We start from the raw sequence: 17290 nt of genomic DNA, 5'->3' as shown, positions 1-17290 counted from the left end.
TTCCATCGCATTCATAAGGTTTGAAAATTTTTCTGATACTATTTCATTGAAAAATTGTGTATCCCCTTAGCTTGTATTTTAGAGCCTTCATCTGGCCCAATGATTCCTAAATTTATATATGTAATGCAGACTTAAAAAATAAAAAGAAATTCTGTCACATGGTTCAGCATAGAGGAACCCCAAGATTATTATGCTAAGCAAAATAAGCCAGTCACAAAAAGATATATACCACTGATTCCATTTGATTCCATTCATATGAAACTACCACTTGAAGTAGCCAAAATCACAGAAACATAAACTAGAAAGGGAACTACCAAGGACTGGGAAGGAGAGGGAGGGAATTAAAATCTAATGGGTACAGAGTTTCAGCATTATAAGACGAAAACAGTCTGGAGATTGTCAATGGTATGGACATATGAACACTACCAAACCAGACACTGAAAAAGAGTTAAGGAGGTGAAATTTAATGGTATTTGGTTAATATCATTAAAAAATAAAGAAAATATGGTGGAAACTTTCACTTGATTTGTGCAGCATTCAAAGTAGTAAAATAAGGCCTTTGCTTTTATCCATTGAGGAACAGCAGAACAATGACCTATGCCAATCCCCCAGCCAGATCCCCCTGAGCCAGGAGGTGGCCGCTACTTGCCTGCTGCAATTCACTGATAAGCTTGTTCTTGTCCTCTATCAGCTCTGCACAGTGCAGCTGCTGAGTGTTGAGTATCTCCCACAGGTCCTGGGGAATGCGCTTCCGCTTGCCCTCCTCCCACTTGGTGGTGATTTCATCAAATTTGTCCTGGCTGTTCTTAACTTCATTCTCCAGTTTCTCAAGTCTACAAATACAAACATGCCACCAGCCTCAGGTGCTGCCTTCCAATAGTGCACACAGGTTCTCTGGAGTCTATAATACAGGGCCCAGGCACAAGGCACAGCCCTCAGACTTGCCCACCAGAACCAAACCAAACCCAGGAAGTATTTAAATTTAATGCTCGATGGTAAGTAACTTAGATCAAGTAAATGATCTAATGACATATAACAAAAACAGATCCACCCAAGACTACACACACACACACACACCACAAACACAACACAAATATATGGGAAGAGTCAACTGGTCACATACATCTTAGTAAGATATGACACAGAATAGTTCTGACACACAGTTTGTGTTCAAGTCCTGACCTCCCTACTAACTGACTCAACCTTACACAAACAAATTGCCTCACTTTCCTCATTTGTAAAATGGAAGTGATGAAAATATCCACCTCAATGTGGCTGTTGTTGAGATTAAATAAAAAATGACACATAGCACAGGTGATCGCTAAACAAATGGAAATTAAGTTATCATTTTTCATTATGACCTAAGTGTCTGGCCACTCCTTTCCCAGTAAATGACTAGTGAAATGTACAAGAAAATTATGCCACTACTAATGGAAAATAGGAAAATCTTTCCAGAAATTCCAAAGAGACCCTGTGATGGAGCACACTAAGGACAGGATGAGAAGGAAGGTGGACACATTAGAGGATACTGTCCTGCAACTCACTCCTAATCTAAACAGACTAAAGGTGTATGAGTGTCTCTAAACAAGAACACAAACCACTCTGGACAGGAGTCACAACTTGAAACATCCTGTGATCCCCTCTCTCTCTGTTTTGCATCTCAGCCCGCTTCCAAGCTAGGGCACATAGTATATGTCATAATTTTATTGCTTTCATTATCTCAAGAAATGGGCAACATCTGTCAGTCATCTTTCCAAAACACACTGATCTTGTAACTCAGCTTATAAGCCTTCCATTTTTCCCTTAGCATAACACACAAGGTATTTTATAAGTTGACCCTGCTAGTGACAAGCCAACTCGGTTTCTGTTACTGCCCATACAGGCAGTGGGATGTTTCAAGAATAAAGTCACCAATATATGGTAGAGCTGTAAATGTTGCTAATGTGGGGACTACCTATGATGAGCAAATAAAAATGGTGTATGTATATGTTGAGATGAGCTAAAATGGTCAAGTGGTTGCTCTTGTAATGGAACTGTATCTAGGAAGCTAATTAAAGAACAATCCAAAGTAGGAGGTTAAATGAGGAACTCTGTTCCAACTGTCAGTCCACTTCTGTGTTCAAACTAAGGAAGTACAACCATTCTAAGTAGCTTCACCTCCTCTTGGGCAACCTGAGATTTAAAGATAGGTGTGCAAAGCAACCTGACTATCAATAACCCTTGAGGCTGAAGGGTGGACATGGGTGCCTTTTGTCCCTCTGTTCCTAGGCGTAGAGCCAAGATGTCTATGGATCTGGCCATTCTGATCAACTGAAACCCAGCACTGACCAGTCAATATGTTCAGCCTCATCTCTTTTTCTCTATTACCCTCATCCAGTCTTGGCTATCATGACATTCCCAAGCACATTGTGTGACCTTATGCCTCTGCTCAAGTGTTCCCTCTGCCTAAACGCCTATACCTCAACTCCTCAAACTCCTATTCATCCCTTACAGCCCAACCCAAAAGTCGCCCTACCTGGGAAATTCCTCTATCTCTACAGAGACATCCAAAGCCCTCCTCATGTGTCTTTGCATAACTCTTTGCACATACCTTTAATTTAGAACAAATTCTAGTTGGGTGTTCCCATGTCAATCATAAGCAGGGGCCATATTTCGGTCCTCTTGTAACCACACAGCTTGGCACACATCAGTAATGTAATGCTTAAGAAAGGAAGTGAGGGAGCTGGGACTGTGGCTCAGCAGTAGAGCACTTGCCTAGCACATGTGAAGCCCTGGGTTCCATCCTCAGACCACATAAAAATAAATAAATAAAGGTATTGTGTCCAACAAAAAAATAAATATTTAAAAATAAATAAAATAAAGAAAGATGAGCTGGGGCCATCTGGTATAACGCTCACTTAGCATGCGTGAGGCACTGGGTTCCATCTTCAGCACCACATAATAATAAAATAAATATTGTGCCCACCTATAACTAAAATTATAACTAAAAATAAATATTAAAAGAAAGAAAGAAAGGGAGGGAGAAGGCAGAGAGGAAGGGAGAGACAGGGAGGGAGGAAAAGAAAAAGGAAGGAGGACTCATAAGAGGCAAGAAGGGGATTCTATTAAGCTGAACAACCAACCCCTCTTTCCAATGATTCAGAGGAAAATAGGGAACCACAAAGAGACCATCGTCATGTCCATCAGGCTGCAGAGCAGTGGGCTCCCTACCTCTGGCGCTTTATCTCCTCTTCTTCAACTCTCCTGTGGATCTCTCTGATATCTGCAGCCACCTGGATATTTGTCACCAATTCAGTGCCACAGAGCAGCAGTTTAGATAATTTCTGGAAACAGACATAGGAATTTATAAAGTTAGAACATTTTGTAAAGAATTTAGAAGGTTAGGACCATGGATGTAGCTTAGTGGTACAGCATTTGACTAACAGGAGTGAAGCCCTGGGTTCCATCCCTGGCACTGCAAAAAATATATATATAATTATTATTATTATTATTTAGAAAATTAGAAACATTTTGCACAAATATCTATAGTTCTTCCATCCATTCCAGCAGGAACCACAGCTACCTCAAGAGTTTGAAAGGTACCATCTATTTAGCAACCCTTTTCCATCAGGACATTTGTGACCTAACATTATAGCTTACAACCTACTGATGCTATAGTTCTCAATGTACTTCATTCTCTTCATAGTATGGATCAGCCAACCAATGCTCTGGACATGTACTATAGGTACATCTCAGCACTTTTCCCAACAGATCTCCAAGCCACTGACCCTGCCAGGGTCCTTTCTAAGAATCTCAGATGAGGAGGCGAGGCAGATAATGGTAGTTGTCCTCTAAACTGCATTTCCCCCTCTTCTTTGAGTAAGAGAATGCTCAAATTTTAACTGGGCATGTGACCTCCCAAAATATACATCTCCCAGACGCACTTGCAGCTAGAACATGGTCTGATCAATGATAATATGTGCAAAAGTTGTATGTGCCACTTCTGAATTGTGCCTTAAGGGAAAAGGTGTACCTTCTGCTGCTGTTCTTTTTCCCTCTTTGAGCTGGAATATGGGGCTAAAGTATGATGTCATGAGCAAATGGAGGCAACCTAAGGAATGGCAGAAGGAGCTGAGGTTCTCAACATCAAGAGAGCTCCCAAATGGGAATGACTCCGATGCAGCTCTGCCTAGAGACAGCAACACGGAACATGTGATTCCCCCCTGGCTAAACACGGAAACACACTGTCACCACAGCCCTCTACTCTTCTGGCACTAACAGGACCCATTTGCCATCAGTTCATACCAATCTGCTTTCTTCTTTCTGTTTGTAACTCTTGCTTTGATCTTCCTCACTCTCCTTCTTCCCATCTATATACTCTCCAAGCGCCTCTCTGTGACCGAAAAAAGCAGAGAAACTGAAGTTATTTCTACTACTTAAATTCTATATTTAAAAGTTCCATAGTACTTCACACCACATGCAAAAAATACCTTCTGTTTGGATAAAAATTTAAATAGTAAAAAAAATGCAATCATAAAAACACTAGAAGTAAATATAGGAGACTGTTTGTATATTATTAGCAAGAAGAGCCCATCTTTGAATGAAACCAAAATCAGGGAGAAAAAAAGATTAAATAATTTTTTACTTTCTAAAATTTAAAAATCATATTCTAAAGGGATAATTCGGTAAAAGATATTTGACAAAATTTTACCATCTATAAAATAGAAAGGCCCTGAGTTCAATCTCCAGCATCATCTTAAAAAAGAAGGAGGAGGAGGAGAGGAAAGGAGGGAGGGAGGGAAGAAGGAAGGAAAGGATAGAGAGTAAATTTAATTTGGGGCAGGTGTTATAAATCAGTGGTAGAGCTCCTAGGTAGCATGCACAAGGCCCTATGTTTGATTCCCAGCACAGGAAGGAAGGAAGGAAGGAAGGAAGGAAGGAAGGAAGGAAGGCCCTTCAAATCAATCAAAAAAGACAAAATACCAAAAAAGAAAAATTAGCAGAGGATATGAGCAGGCAATTTACAGGTGAAATACAAATGGCAAACAGACATTTGAAAATATCAGTTTCACATATAATCAGAGAACCTGAAGCCCTTTGAGGAATCACTACTTCTCTATCAGACTAGAAACTATTTTAAAGACAGATGATATCAGGTATGGACTAAGAATGTGGTTGCCCAACGTTAATGAACCCAGGTCCATCTGCTCACCACTCAAAAGCCAATACTTGGGAGGTGAGAAGGAAATCAGGGTAGTACCATGATCCTCCTCAAGGAAAAAAGAAAGGACCATCTTAAGGAACTCAGGTATGTAAAAGGGTTCTTATAAGGAGGAAAAGGAGGTACAAGGGCAATAGACTTCATGTCAGGAGGGGTCTTTATCATGCAGGGTGTGTGTCTCCTGTATCTCCTCTTCTCCCTGCACCACCACCCCACCCACCCCACCACCACCCCATTTGTTTTTTGTTGTGGTTGTTTTTGGTTCCCACTTTGGCCGGAACATAGAAATTGACCTTGACCTTCTGGGGATAGTTCCTATAATTCTTTAGACAAACTTATGACTTTTCTGCAAGTTAAATATCACAGCTATTTTTACATGCTTTGTGTTAGTTGATATACAGAATTTTAAAATAAGAGGTGTTATACATTCTGATGTTCTGGGTTCACCAGATGTTCTGGGTTCACCAGATGTTCTGGGTTCTGGAAATCTAAAGAAAGATTATCAGTTTACATCTTAATCATTCAGGTTCTGCTTTTCTTTAGAATTTAGAACACTGGGCAAAGGGAGAGGAAGTCAAAGAACAACTTGCAAAGGGGCAGCCAGTGTTACACAATTATTTACACACCATTTAAACATGGAACTATCTGTCCAAAAGGCAACTTGGCAAGACATATTAAAAAATGTGTGTCTTCCCTCTGGCTAAAAAATGTGTGTCTTCCCTCTGGCCCAACAACTCCACCTGAAGAATTTTCTCAGAAATCTCTCACACAAGTACATAAAGAAATATACACAAGAATTATTACTAATTATGCCAGTAAGATCATGAAAATATGAGGGCTCCTCGTACTGCCTCAGGAAAAATGAAACCATCATTTTATGACTCCAATATTCATTGTGAAACAAGTGTGTCCCTTTATCTCATTCTTCCTTGACCTTTTCTAACACTGACATCCATTTCCACCCACATTGTTCAAAGTCCAGCATGGCCCACACAGTGTTATACCAGAGTTACCATCCCCCACTCCCAATCTAACTGAAACCCTTTTCCCTGTTATTTCAGTCACTTTCCCCATCCTCTTGAACCTTCTCTTTGTTCTTACAACACTATTTGCTCCATCCTACTAATGCCTTTAGACCAACAGTGTTCTCATCTCCCCGACCCCAAAATGCGCTTGTCTTTCTACTTTGGCCACTAATTAAAATTAATTACCAACTCTATCTAAATAATCCCTTTTAGCTACTTCCTGGAGCAAAGAGCAGTGCTTCAAAAAGAAAAAGAACTATACAGTCCAGAGCAGCTACAAATTCTTATCTAGTTTTAACATAAATCCCATCGCTGCCTTTTATTCATCATTTATCTGCTTAGCATTATGCAACCCAGTAGAGTGGCCATTAATCACATGTGACTAGCAAGCACTTTAAGTGGGCGGGCCATGAGTATAAAATACACACTAGATGGATTTGAGGACTTTGAATTAAAAAATGCAATATATCTCACTAATATGGTTTATACTGATTGCATGCTGAAATTATAATATTTTTATGTATTAGGTGAAATAAAACAAATTAGGAAACTTAAATTCACCTGTTGTTTTTTACTTTTTTTTAAATGTAGCTACTAGAAAAGTTAAAATCACACATGTGGCTAATATTGCCTTTCCACTGTTCAGCACTGACCTAGCCTATTCCCTAAAGTGGCTGTGGCAGACTTTGCTCTCAGACTTGGGCTCCCTCCTGAGGACTTACTTAATCCTCTCTGGGGAAGCTGATTCCTCACCACAGCCACGTGTGCAGGAACTTCCATCTTGAATATCCCACTTCCTCATCAAAGTCCCTTCTCAAAATTCTAAAAATTGGAATTTGATTGATTATTCGTCTGGATTGAGAGTCCTAGGTGGGAAATCATTTTCCTTCCGTGTTTGTTGTTGTTTTCCCCCAGTGTAGCTGAAGGATATGGAAAATACCTCCTCCAAGAAAAGGGAAATGACAGCCCCCAGGGAGAAAAGGATGACAGTGTGATCCCAGAGGGGCTCTGGGCTTCCATCCCAGTAACAACGAGTTTCAAGCTTTTGCAACTGTTTTCCTGCGTAATATTTTTTAAAATCTGCACAACTAGCTTCCTAACTGTCCTCAGTCTCTAATGATTAAATCACACTGCACATTCTGCTATGATGAAGTCTCAGCAAGACCTATAACACGCAGACCCCTCTTGTAACCAGTTGCCATTTTCTCCCCTGAAAATGTGCCATTCCACCACTGCTTAGTAAAGACAGTTGCTGGTCCGTCGACCTCTGCTCCTGTTTACAGTTATATTTGCTTCCAGCAGTTATTCAAGAAACTGAAGTTATTCAAAAAACTTCAGTTTTGTTTTTTGTTATGGTTGTTTTGGTTCCCACTTTGGAAGTCAGTAGACCCTTCTCTCTGTTCTCAGTGTTCTGAGCTTTTTCAATGGTGTATCCCTCAGGTAGGTCTATTTTCTTGTCAGTTATATTTGTTTGTGTGAGTTTTGGGATATCTTTGGTTTTGGGTTCTGGGAAATTGAAGCCAGGACCTCATGCACACTAAGCCTATGCTCTGCCACCAGCTGCATCCCCAGCCCCAGGGCGGGTCTGTTTTCACCCCCTGTGCTGGACATTGTCACTCAGTCCCTCTATCAGGAAACTCTGATCTACAGCTCTGAAAAATGTCTTGAATTCTTTCTGTCACAATGTCCTTCCCTCTGTTTACTGTTCTTTCCTTCTCAAAACAGACACTAGATCTCCTGGACTATCCTCTACTTTAAAAAAAAGAAAATCTTTTTCTTTACTAGTTTTTATCTTTTTCTTTCTTTTTGCTCTATCCTTTAGGCAATTTCATCAGCTTTGTTTCCCAACTTCTATTTTTCATTTTTTAATTTCCAAGAAGTGTTCTCTGAACACTCCTTTTTAGTAGCAACCTAGTCTTGTTTCATGATTGCTATAGAATCTCCTTTTTCTATGGGAATTTTAATGATAGTCTTTTTGTGGCACTATTTTTTTTTCCTCCCTAAAATAGTCCTAAGTTCTTCTCAGGGGCTTTTGTTTATTTGTCTTGCATTTTGATATCTACCTTTTATGTTGAAGATTTTCTTCAGTTATCTTGGTTACCTCCTCATGATAAGACTCTTAATGAAAAAATTAAAATAAATTAAAACACTGTAAAGGGGGCTGGGAATGTAGCTAAATGGTAGAGCACTTGCCTAGCATGGCTGAGGACTCGAGTTCAATCCCTGATGCTGCAAACAACACACCATACACACACACACACACACACACACACACACACACACAGTAAAAATAAATATGTTTTATATGGAAAAATTAAAAAGAATAAGCTACAAAGGCAAAATAATGCTTATAAGCTATTTTTAAATAAAGCTGTTTTTGCTTACATGATGTAATTTTAAAACTTGAGTCTTATTAACCTACCTATTGCTGAATGTATTTGTTGCTATTATTTTCCAAAATGTTCTCCATTTTCTTGCATATCTTGAGATATACCAAATACCTAAAGCTACAATTATATTAGTAACTTTCATTTATGAAAAGGACATTAATACCACCAGTTTAATATGTCACTCTCTTCACAGTAATTGCCTTATTATTGCCAAAAAAGACGGGTTTTTTTCTTTAAAAAAAAAAAAAAAAACTGCCTAAGGATGGTTTTGTGTTATATGTACATAATTACCTCATTTATACAGAACCCTAAAGTTTAGAGAAAACAAAGACAATTTAGTACAATTTCAACCTAAATCCTCCATCATTTGGACCCATGTAATATGAAGGCTGAATAAAGCAGAAAAAAAGAATTTTAGTACTGTGAAAAAATACCAATTTGAACATGGGGGAGGGGGAGGGGGAGGAGGAGGGGCGGGGCGGGGGGCGGGGGAGGAGGAGGGGCCAGGCCTATAGGCACTCTGAGGGAAAGGGGCACCCTAACAGGTTCAGCGCCAGATGATCTACTTGAGCTTTGCCTGTGCAGAGCTGGGGCCAGGGTACTCAAGTCCTTCTTTCAGGCGGGTCGGATTTTGCAGAGACTTCTCCAGCGTCCTCAGGGTGGAACCCCCAGCAGGCAAGGAGCAGCAGGTCTGCCCGCTCTCAGCATGCAGTGCGCATGTGCTCCTCCTTGTCCAGCATCCCCAACCGCCGTGGGAGAAAGGTTCTTGGCATCTGAGTATTAATTTTCCAATCAGTTCCCTTTGTGCTCTCACCCCCACTTCCAGATGAATTTGATGCCACCAATTTCTTAGTCTTTGGAAGATTCACTACAGAGTAAACCAAGGGGGTTCTTAGCTTTCTTCATGACCAGTTTATAGTTCCATATTCTTGAATCTTCAAGGCCACTTTCCACCTATTCTTACGCTTCCTAGCTTCCAAAATTTTGTTACTGTTGAGTCTTCTGTTCTTGACTTTGTGGGTTTATGTCTTTTTTACCTAATTCCATTAAGTGTCATTTTAATGGAGCATTTGTTGGGGTGGTGGTAGTACTGAGGATTGAACTCAGGGGTGCTCTACCACTGAGCTACATCCCCAGCCCTTTTTATTATATTTTGAGATAGGGTCTTGCTAAGTTGCAGAGGCTGGCCTCAGGCTTGGGATCCTCCTGCCTCAGCCTCCCAAGTCACTGGGATTACAGGCCTGCCCCACTGTACCCAGCTTAATGGAGGTTTGATCTCTCTTCACTATGGATGTATATACTATCTGCCATATTTACACAGGAAATGACATCTCCCAGGAATTCTAAGCTTCAGCTGAGGCCCAGAGATTGGAAGTTTCAAGGACTTTAGTATATTATTCCTGTTCTTTATCTGCATATGACATTTGATTATTTTAACAGTTTTCTTCTTAAAACTATACCTCCGTGACCTAACAGAGTCCAGGCAGCTACAGAAGAGGACACCACAGTCAATCAAGGAATCACTAGCTATGGATAATTCTGAAATAATACAACTGATCAAAATTATCACCATGCATTAGCAATTCAAAACAATGCCAGTGATAAAATAGTCCTTTCTGAAAATCTTCTGTTACGCTAAGTTTGAAATATTGCTGTAGATAATGTTGGGTTTGATATTATATGTGTAGGCCACGCTGTAGCACATTTTAATTTCTTAATAAGGACCTTAATTCAGAGAATTAAGGCACATGCACACTCAGAGCACATTTGAAGTGGTTCAGAAGTGCCTGTCCCCAACCACTTGGTCACCATTGTCTGTGCAGAATAGGCTTTGACAGCCAGAAAGAGCACAATCATTGCAAAGGCAAAAAACCAAAATCAGAATCACTTCAGTTCTGTCATTCTGTGTGCAACTTGTTTTCTACAGCTTAAAAATCCATTCTTTTGGAAACATTCCTTCATATGATTATATCCTTCCCCACCCTTAAGCACATCAATATAATTAAAAAGTATTAATCCATTACTTCTTTCTCATTCTGTACTGTAAATTTCATTTTCATTTTTTAAATTTTTACGGTTTGGTTTTATATATATATATAAGAAGTTCAAGATAGAGCCTCCCTGGGTCCATAAGTGCTACAAAAAAAAAAAAAAACTTCAGTAAGAGAAAATGTTCACTGTGGGCCTCTCCTTTCAGACTATTGTCATTATCTGTGTGTGTGTGTGTGTGTGTGTGTGTGTGTGTGTGTTTTAATCACCTACTCCACGTTTTAGGTTTGTTAGGTACGTGTTACACCTCACTTGTCTTTCCACCAGCCTCAATGGGACCTCCCACCCCAGTCTCCTTTGTCCCTCTTCTGTCAACTCCTAAGTGCTGTTCAGATCTTTTGTTTGTTTATTTGTTTGCTTGTTTTTTGGTACCAGGGATTGAACCCAGGGGTTCTATGTGGCTAAGCCACATCCCAGCCCTCTTTTTTTTTTAACTTTTTGAGACCAGGTCTCGCTAAATTGCTTAGGGCCTCGATAAGTGGCTATGGCTGACTTTGAACTTGCGATCTACCTGCCACAGCCTTCCGAGTTGCTGGAATTACAGGTGTGCACCACCACACCCAGCAATGCCGGACTTTCTTAGGGCTTTATAGCTCTCCTCTCCTTCCTTTAATCCCCATTCCCACTGTAGCTGAATTAATTCCTGTGGTTTTAAATACAATCACGATGCTGCTGACACCTCTAATCCAGAGCCACATCCAACGGCCTAACCAACTTCTCAATTTTAATGTCTTAATAAAATACAACTTTCTTAATATGTTCAAAACCCACCCCTGAATTTCCAGGTCCTGCCTCATTATCCCCACCACTGTCTACTATTACCATCTGTTATGGTTTAGATATGATGAAGTATCCCAAAAAATCTCATGTGTGAGTCAATGCAAGAAAGTGGAGAGGCGCAAAGATTAGGTTATGAGAGCTTTAATCTGATCAGTGAATTAATCCCCTGATAGGGATTAACTGGGTGGTAACTATAGGCATCCCCCACCCCACCTTCCTGGTGGGATGCCTTGAGCCACTTTCTTCCACCACACTCTTTTACCATGATGTTCTGCCTCATTTTGGGCTCTGGGGAATGGAGTTGGTAGCTATCTATGGACTGAGACCTCTGAAACTGTGAGCCCCAAAATAAATTTTCCTCCTCTAAAATTATTTGTCAGGTCTTTTGGTCATAGCAGTGAAAATGTTGACTAAAACACCATCAAACAGGCACCATCATCTACCCAGCTGTTCAAACCATTCTTCCTTTCTCCCTTTTACCTGAATAGCCAATAAACCTATAACCCACTCCATTCCAGCTCCAAGATGTGTCTTGGGTACATCTGCTTCACTTCAATCCCATTGCCACTAAAAGTCAAAAACAACCTTGTCTCTCACCAGAACCAAAGCAACTACCCCTCACTTTTACTCCTGACTCCCCAAAAACAATCCCCAAAGAGCAATCAGAGTGATCTGAAGATGAAAGTCACACCGAGTCACTCCCTCCCCAGGCTAGAACCTTCCATATGTTCTTACTGTACTTAAAGTTCACTCTGAACACCTTCTGCATGATCTGACCCCTGGCCATCTCCCCAGCCATGCTCTTGACCACTCTATGTGAGTGGGAGGGGCTTTGAGTCTGCTGTGCCAGTCCTAAAATGGCCTTTCTCCATTTTTGTTGTTTTGTTTTTAATATTTAATTTGGATGAGTGAGATTAATGTATAATCTTCCATCCTCCAGCTTTCACAACCCTCAATACGTGGTCAATTTATTTCCTCTATCCTTCTTCCCACTGCGGGGAATGTGGAGAGGAGTTAGAATATGTTAAAACTGATGAAAGACACCCTGCGTCTCACCATAGAACTTCACACGCATCTCTGAAAGATAGGGCCTTTACCCCAAACCACACACCATTGTCACAGCCAACAATCCCTTACAGAGCATATGGCCCAGTCCAACTCTTTACATAGTTCTTTCTCACTCTTCAAGGCCACCTTCTCTAGCTACCTACCTTTAGGTCTCACATCTATTATTTCCCACTTTGTTCTTTCATATTTTCTTTAGGGTCCTTGTTAAACTTTGTAGCTATAGTGTTGCTTTCTTGTTTCATTGAGCTTTCTATTTCCTGTCTCCCTCATTAGAATATAAGTTTCCTGAGGGGAGATATTGTATTTGTCTTTTTTATCATTGAATCCTCATCACAACTGCCAAGTTCACCCTGGTAACCAAGGACTTGATCCACAGAGAGTATGGAGATGGTTAAGTATATCATCATGGGGGCAAAAGAGAAGGACAGCCAACAAGAGTACAGCTTACATATGTTAACAAAGAAAACAACAATGCATGAAGAGGCTAAAATATTAAAAAGTCATGATCCCTTGCCCAATTCCTGAACCTATGCCCATTTTCAGACCCAGAATCTAGTAACTAAAGAGGTGGCAGAATCCTCAGGACGAAGGACCTGAAACACAATGGTAAATATATATTATAATGATATACCCTGTCCTTTCCCAATGGGGCCTATGGTCATCTACTCCAGGGACTATTAATGAGGAAGGGGGGATACCCAGACATTTATGGGACTATTAGAACAAAATATGTGTTACAACTGACACCTAAAGATCCCACTAGAGTGAGGGCACACAGGACCCAGTGTCTTGCTTATTGAAGATCTCCTAGGTCTGTGGACTCAGCCAGGGGTCATTTCTCTGGTCACAAAAGAATAATGGCATTGACTACTTAGCAGTTTGAGAACATCCACATGAAGTCCTTGGCCTGTGGACAATGCAAGAAAGTGTAGAACTATCATACTGGGGAAGGCCAAATTGATGCTTCTAGAACTGCACCTAAGTAAATATAACATCAAAGCCCTGGGGAGGGGGATGGTGGGGATGCAGGAGTGGTGGTCCCTATCCAATCTCCATTTAATTCACAGGTCTGGCACCTGCAGAACCTGGATGGGTTCTAGAAAATTACTTGGTTGACTTGGAACTCAACCAAGTAGCAATCAAGCTGCCATGCGACTGTGGTATCTTTTCTAGAACAGCCTCAGGATCAGGGAATGTGGCGGCCACTGGTTGAGTGTTTTCTTTTCTACCTCAATCAGGAAAAAAGATGAGGACATTCATATATACATAGAATAGAAAAATAATATACTCAACGGTAATTCTCTTGATCACTGTCATAATACATTCAGAACAGATCAAGGACATCTGGATCTCCCACAGAACATCACAATGATCTACTGCCTCAGGTCAGCAAACTATGACCTTGGGCCAAATATGGCTGTGTGAATTCAAGGGATGTATGTGAACTCTGTCCTTTCTGCTCAATTTTGCTACAATCCTAAAACTGCTCTAAAAATAAAGTTTATTTTTTTTAAATCAAAAGAAGACTATTTTGGGGGGCTGAGGTTGTGGCTCAGTGGTACAGCACTTGCCTCGCATGTGTGAGGTACTGTGTTCGGTCATCAGCACCACATAAAAAGAAAGAAAGAAGACTATTTTGTAATATATGAACATTATATGGAGTTCAAATTGTAATGTCCATAAATAACATTTTGTTGAAAAACAGCCATGCCTGAGTTAAGCAGCCGGGACAGAGACCATATGACCCCAGAAGCCTAAAATACTGACTATCTAGCCCTTTACATAAAAAGTGTACCAGCTGGCACCCTAGTGACCAAGAGATGGCAATACACCATAGGTGTGGTAAGAAGGTAGGTGATGCCGAGCGTGGTGGTGCATGCCTGTAATCCTGGTGGCTAGGGAGGCTGAGACAGGAGGATCACATGTTCAAAGCCAGCTCAGAAAAAGTGAGATGCCAAACAACTCAGTGAGACCTTGTCTCTAAATAAAATACAAAATAGAGCTGGGGATGTGGCTCAGTGGTCCAGTGCCCCTGAGTTCAACCCCCCCAAAAAAAAGAAAAAAAAAAGAAAGAGGTAGGTGAAAAGTCCCATGAAGATTCAGAGATTTGAATCAACATTAAAGTTTTTAAGAATCCAGTGGTCAGTGGCATGTTGGAATATCCTACCAGATTTAAATATATATATATATATTGCATCTTTTATCTTCTACTACAAAGAAGGAAACTCGATTCCTATTAGGTCCCTTGGGTTCCTAGTGGCAATACAATTCACACTCAGGTATACTTTTTAGTCTGACACAAAAAGCTACCAGCTTTAAATGGTGCCAGGAACAGGAAAAGGCTTTGCAGCAGGTCCAGACCACAGTGTAAGCAGCCAGGCCACCTGGGCCAGAGGATCCAGCAGCCCCTATGTTTGGAGGTATCAGTGGTAGAAAAGATGCCATATAGAATTTATGGCAAGTCCCAAGTGGCACAGTCCCGAGAATTCTATAGTAAAGCCATGCCTTCTGTAGTGTGTGTGTGTGTGTGTGTGTGTGTGTGTTAAAAACAGCTCCTGGAAGCTCCTGAGCACTGATAGAGAGTGAACAATTGAACGAGGGATGCCAAGTGAGCAGGCATCCGTAACTATCAATCATGAGCTCAGTGACAGATCCTACACATGAAGACTGGAAGACCCAAGAGCAGGCTATTTTAAGATGGAAATAGTAGATCTGAAACAGACCCTGAGCAGGACCAAAGGACACACGGTGGCTCCATGCACAGGTCTTCCAGACCTCCACATCATCTACCATGGCTGCACCAGTTCCCCTCCCTCTGCTCAGAAAGACTTGTGTATATCAGTTGAAGAAAAGTGGAAATAGCCCGAGTTCAGTTTATAGATTTTTTGGTTTGATTTGTGGGTTCAGGCTGAAAACAGACAGCAACTGCATTACAGCCTCACTCCAGGATGGTCTTGGAATACAGCAATGATAAGTCTTCCTAAGGGACAGAACTTTAAGAGCTGCAATTAGTCATGGATTTTGTATGAACAAAAAGTCACCTTAGCCAGCACTGCTATCCAGAGGCTTAAGCAGGGCTTGATCCTCAGGCATGGATTTTTACACAATAAATAATTAGGCCAGGTGGTTCAATTCATGTGAAAAAGAGGAGCAGAAATGGGCCCATGACTGGCTGCCAGATCATATACCCTACCATCCCAGATCAGCCAGCCTGCCCATAAGGGGATGGCACCAACTGAAAGATAAGGCACACTCCAGAATGGAGTCCCAGCCTCCAAATGCAGTGACCACTGGGAGTCAGAGAGTTCCATGTGACTCTATCCTCATGGGTCTGGCAACCAACTGACCCCGCTTATCATTCTTAATGACTCAGTAGGGACTTTGAGCTTCCTGTCTTCACAACTCTGGCGTCTAGCAGATCCAAAGTCCAGGTCCCCAAAGAAGCATACTCTTGCCAGGGTACAGAGCAAGCATCCAACTGAATTACAGGTTTTGGCCGCCACTTTGGACTCCTTAGGTCCAAGGACCAGCAGATAAGAGAAGTCATCATCTCCTCAAAGCAATTGAGACCAGCAGAAGTGATGGCAGAGTGATCGCTGAGGTCTACTCAGTAAACACTTGTGGAAGGAAAGCTGGGCGGAAAGGAAGACCCCTGAATCCTCCGTGCAACTGCCTTAAACAACAGGCTCCCAGTTTCTAGCTGCGACTTGACAACAGTGTGTTGTGTGTTTTAATGCCCCATCACACCTGAACCTTCTGGGAGTATGTTTTCTAACTCATCAAGGAACGAGGTCCCCTGACACTCAGAGCACACTCCCACCCCTGCTTCTGCCCTGGGTCTGGTCCGCGCACCAGCACCCTGCGCTCTCGGCGGCAAGACCAGCCCAGACCCAGCTCACCGTCTCCGGGCTTCCAGGCGCGCCGCGATGCGGAGGCGCCGGGCCTGGATCCGCTCCTGCGGGTTATCAGAATTAACCGAGGGCTCGAGATTTTGGGTGGATAAGCGTTCTTCCACAGTCTGATCCAGGACCCCTATGGACTCTGACGGACTCGGATTCATGGCAGGAGCCTTCCCTTGGCAGCTCCGCCCGGACGCCTCCCGGTTGCTAGAAACAAGCCGTTGCCAGGGAAAAGCAGTCACCTGACCTGCAGTCGGAGTGGTTGCGCGCGCAGCTCTTCAGTCCCCGCCCACCTTTGCTCTTTCTAGCGTAGCTTTAGGCTTTATTCCTCCGACCTGAAGTTAGAATGCGAGTACTGTCCTGACCTCCGCAAGGTCCCAGTCATACTAACAGAGATTGTGGGGTCTCACCATGAGACTGAAAGACTTAAAGAGCTGGACTAAGTTGTGGTTCATCACTTCCTGACTCATTCATTCATCAAATGAATATTCCTAAAAATCATATTCATCAAATACAATCGAATGCCTACTATGAGCCAAGCACTGTACTACAGCTAAGGACACTGGCATTGTCCTTTCCTTACGGAGAGTACAGAATAACAGGTTCACTCTGAGCCTACTGCCTCGGACGTATAAACTAAACTATATTGCACCCATACAGTCGTCGGCCATTCATTTTTGAGCTCCGGTTGATGCACTGGCCCCTAGAATGTGAAACCACCCTGCTATCAATAAATTTATATCCAGCAAGGGATTGTCTTCTGTAGCTGTTTTCAGTAGGGAGGAAACCTAAAGCAATCTCACCATCACCATTTACAATCACAGATTGTAAAAGAAAAAGGAAAAGGGGTATAGAGGGATATATTTGGCGTAGGAATAC

The 17290-nt window shown here is 41.8% G+C and overlaps 1 protein-coding gene across 1 annotated transcript in view; it reads right to left on the bottom strand.

The window, feature by feature from the left end:
- The window catches only part of Drc1 (dynein regulatory complex subunit 1), a 41393-nt gene extending 24821 nt beyond the window's left edge, over positions 1-16572 (bottom strand). Inside the window, exons 1-4 of the mRNA XM_076833886.1 lie at positions 16412-16572; positions 4285-4372; positions 3211-3323; positions 650-833 (exon numbers count right to left, since the gene is read on the bottom strand). Coding sequence (XP_076690001.1) covers positions 650-833; positions 3211-3323; positions 4285-4372; positions 16412-16572 — 546 coding nt within the window. The remainder of the gene's footprint in view (positions 1-649; positions 834-3210; positions 3324-4284; positions 4373-16411) is intronic.
- Positions 16573-17290: the final 718 nt, after the last annotated feature.

Source organism: Callospermophilus lateralis, chromosome 14 (genome assembly GCF_048772815.1).
Source record: "Callospermophilus lateralis isolate mCalLat2 chromosome 14, mCalLat2.hap1, whole genome shotgun sequence".
NCBI lineage: Eukaryota > Metazoa > Chordata > Mammalia > Rodentia > Sciuridae > Callospermophilus > Callospermophilus lateralis.
The sequence above is the reverse complement of the archived record's forward strand: the minus strand, read 5'-3'. Positions and strand labels throughout refer to the sequence as shown.